The following is a 3,239-nucleotide window of genomic DNA, read 5'->3' as shown; positions in this document are numbered from 1 at the left end:
CGTGCAGAGATAGGAGGGGTTTCAAGCCACAGCTCAAGCAAAGCCTTCTGCAGCAGGAGTCTGGGTGTGGGAAGAGCTCAGCTTGACTCCATCTGGGCACCCCAAAAGATTTTGGGGAGAAACCAGGTCCAAGAGAGCACCTAAACCCCTTCCCAACCAGGCCTGGCTTGGTGACACCCAATCGCGTTGAATCCGGCTGCTATCACCGCTTCCAGCGGCCCAGTGGGACACCTTGGGGTGGGGATGTTTGGGGTATAAAGCCCTAATTTTGACCTTGACTGGGGTCCCTCCTTGGTGTGGAGGTCCCCACCTGCAGCAACATCCCCCCCTTCCTTCCCACCACGTGTCCTCCAGCTGCAGAGGCCCGTGGTCGCCTCCGGGGAGAAGCAGCAGAAAGCCGAGTACCGGATAAGCAAGAGGTACTGGTCGCCCCCTCCCTTGTCCTCCAGCTGGTGGGACCGCCACGGTCCCATGGCCACCACCGAGGGGGCAGTGAAGCCAGTGCCGTGAGGGCTAAGCCCAGCCCCACGTGAATTTGGGGGGGCTGAAGGTGGGGTGCTCCCGCAGCGCCTGGCTGAAGGACACGGCCGACCCGGTGGTGCGGGCATTGGAGCAGCGCATCGCCGCCGTCACCGGCCTGGACCTGCGGCCACCCTACGCCGAGTACCTGCAGGTGGTCAACTATGGGTTGGGAGGCCACTACGAGCCACACTTCGATCACGCCACGGTCAGGAGGCTGCTTGGGCCATCCGGGGGTTGGTCATGGGGAGGTCCATGGGGTGATTCCTCTGGTGGTTTTGGGGTGATCCTGGGATGGTTCCTGGGGTGGTTTCCCAGACGGTCACCAGGATGGTCCTTGGAATTGTCTTGGAAACGGTTCCTGAGGTGGTCTCTGCACTGGGCCCTCATGTTCCTGGAGGTGGACCTTGGGGTGATCCCTGGGATGGTGCCCAGGGGGGTGTCCCTGGGGTGATCCTTGGGATGGTCCCCAGGGTGGTCTCTGGGATGGTCCCTCAGGTATTCGTGGCTGTGGAACCCTGGGATGGTTGCCTGGGGGAAGGTCCCTGGGGTTGTGCCCATAGTGACCCCTGGCGTGTTCCTGGGAAGAGAAGGAGGAAAGAGGGAAGGAAGGAGGGAGGGATTTCCCTCGGGGCAGCTCAGAGTCACCAGCTCCACCAGGGCATCAAGTGTCCCCAAGCTCGAGCCGTGTCCTCCCGCGCCTCACTGTCCCCACCTCCTCACTCTCGGGGCAGTCCAGGAAGAGCCCCCTTTACAGAATGAAGTCGGGCAACAGGATCGCCACGGTCATGATCTACGTGAGTGTGTCTCCCCTTGCCCCCGATTTCTGGACCTAGAGAGAGAGACTGGGCTTGCATGGTGGTCAGTAGGTTTCAGAGTGAACGGGGTTGGAGGTGGGTGAGGGCAGCCTTAAATCACCCTGTGATGGGGTGTTAAAAGGACAGAAAAGGCAGAGCTTTTCAGAAATTGCGCCTGGCCAGAGCAGGGGAAGAACTATGGGAGGCACAGGGAGAGTTCGGTGCCTCAGTTTCCCCTCGCAAAGCAGCTGCCTCACAGAGGGAGGGCAAGAGCCGTGGCTCAGACTTTTTCTCCTGTTCCAGCTGAGCGCAGTGGAGGCCGGCGGCTCCACGGCCTTCATCTACGCCAACTTCAGCGTGCCCGTCGTTAAGGTGAGGGAGGGACCCGCAGGAGCACCCCAGGGAGCGGGGAAGGGGGGCGCAGCTCTCCTGTGTCTCACCTCTCACAGAGAGCCTGTGCAGATGCTAAACCCCAACGCTGGGAGCTCCCTGATCTGTTTTGGGGTGCCAAACCCTTCTCTGCTCCTCCGCAGAGAGGCTTCCGGCTCACTTCGAGGTGAGCCAGACCCCAATCCTGCAGCTCTCTGCTGGTTTGGGGTGCCAAACCCCAATTCTGGGGCTCCTGGCTCTGTTTTAGGGGTGCCAAACCCCAACCTCAGAGTGTCTATCTCCATTTCAGGGTCCCAAACCTCAATTCTGGGGTTCCTAGTTCTGTTTTAGGGGCGCCAAACCCCAACCTCAGAGTTTCTATCTCCATTTCAGGGTCCCAAACCTCAATTCTGGGGTTCCTAGTTCTGTTTTAGGGGTGCCAAACCCTAACCTCAGGGTTTTTATCTCCATTTCAGGGTCCCAAACCTCAATTCTGGGGTTCCTAGTTCTGTTTTAGGGGCGCCAAACCCTAACCTCAGGGTTTTTATCTCCATTTTGGGATTTCAAATCACAATGCTGAGGATCCTGGCTCTGTCGTCAAACCCCAAACCTTGGGTTCCTGCCTGGTTTTGGGGCGCTGAACCCCAACCTCAGGGCACCCAGAACTTTCTTCGGTTTCCAAAACCCCAATTTTTAGTTTCCTGGCTCTGTTTTGGGGTGCCAAAACCTTCTCTGCTCCTCCGCAGAACGCGGCTCTCTTCTGGTGGAACCTGCGGAGGAACGGGGACGGTGACGGGGACACCCTGCACGCCGGCTGCCCCGTGCTGGCCGGGGATAAGTGGGGTGAGAGACGGTGCCCAGCGTCACCTCGGGGTGACCCGGGGATGGAAGGGGCAGCTCTGCTGATGGGGAGGCAAGAGAGAACCCCGAAAAATCCTGCATTATCAGGAAGAACATGTCACCGATACTGGAGCGGGGTTGAGGAGAGGTGCAGTGGGGATGGAGGTTCACGTGGATCCTTGTCCTTGTCCCTTCCAGTGGCAAATAAGTGGATCCACGAGCATGGGCAGGAGTTTCGGCGGCCGTGCGGCGCTGACCCGCGAGACTGAGTCGTCGTGGGCTCAAGGACGGGGCACCCACGGGTGGCAAAGCCACCACGGCATGGCATGTCCCCAAGGCTGCCAGGGAGAGAAGGGAAAGAAGAGGGTGGCCATGGCGCAGGGTTTCTGCCAGGGGGGTGGGTGGTGGATTCAGCTGTGGCAGAATCAGCTAAAAAATAAAAGTCAAAAGACCCTAAACTGGAGTCTGGAGGAAATACCTTGGTGTGGTCCCTGAAGGGACGATGGAGGGGGTGTACATTCACGTCCCCTCACCCCTCATCCCAGCTTGGACCCTAAATGTACCCTCCAGCCCTGTCCTCCAATCCTAGATGAGAAATCTCTCCACTCAAAGCACTGTCAGAGAGCGACGCCGTGTTTCTGCGGTAATCAGTAGGCTTCAGAGTGAACAGAAGGGCCAGAGAGGACCCTGGCTGCACCCAATGCCTGATTTTTC

General features: G+C 59.1%; 1 protein-coding gene across 1 annotated transcript in view; it reads left to right on the top strand.

Moving 5' to 3' along the window:
• Nucleotides 1-2,794, top strand: part of P4HA3 (prolyl 4-hydroxylase, alpha polypeptide III) — a gene marked incomplete at its 5' end in the record, with an annotated part of 5,445 nt that extends 2,651 nt beyond the window's left edge. The window contains 6 exons of the mRNA XM_009869388.1: nucleotides 317-419; nucleotides 568-727; nucleotides 1,254-1,316; nucleotides 1,620-1,688; nucleotides 2,432-2,528; nucleotides 2,724-2,794. Coding sequence (XP_009867690.1) covers nucleotides 317-419; nucleotides 568-727; nucleotides 1,254-1,316; nucleotides 1,620-1,688; nucleotides 2,432-2,528; nucleotides 2,724-2,794 — 563 coding nt within the window. The remainder of the gene's footprint in view (nucleotides 1-316; nucleotides 420-567; nucleotides 728-1,253; nucleotides 1,317-1,619; nucleotides 1,689-2,431; nucleotides 2,529-2,723) is intronic.
• Nucleotides 2,795-3,239: the final 445 nt, after the last annotated feature.

Source organism: Apaloderma vittatum, unplaced genomic scaffold (assembly GCF_000703405.1).
Source record: "Apaloderma vittatum isolate BGI_N311 unplaced genomic scaffold, ASM70340v1 scaffold36765, whole genome shotgun sequence".
In the NCBI taxonomy this organism is placed as follows: Eukaryota; Metazoa; Chordata; class Aves; order Trogoniformes; family Trogonidae; genus Apaloderma; species Apaloderma vittatum.
Note: the sequence above shows the minus strand (reverse complement) of the source record. Positions and strands in the feature narration are given on the sequence as shown.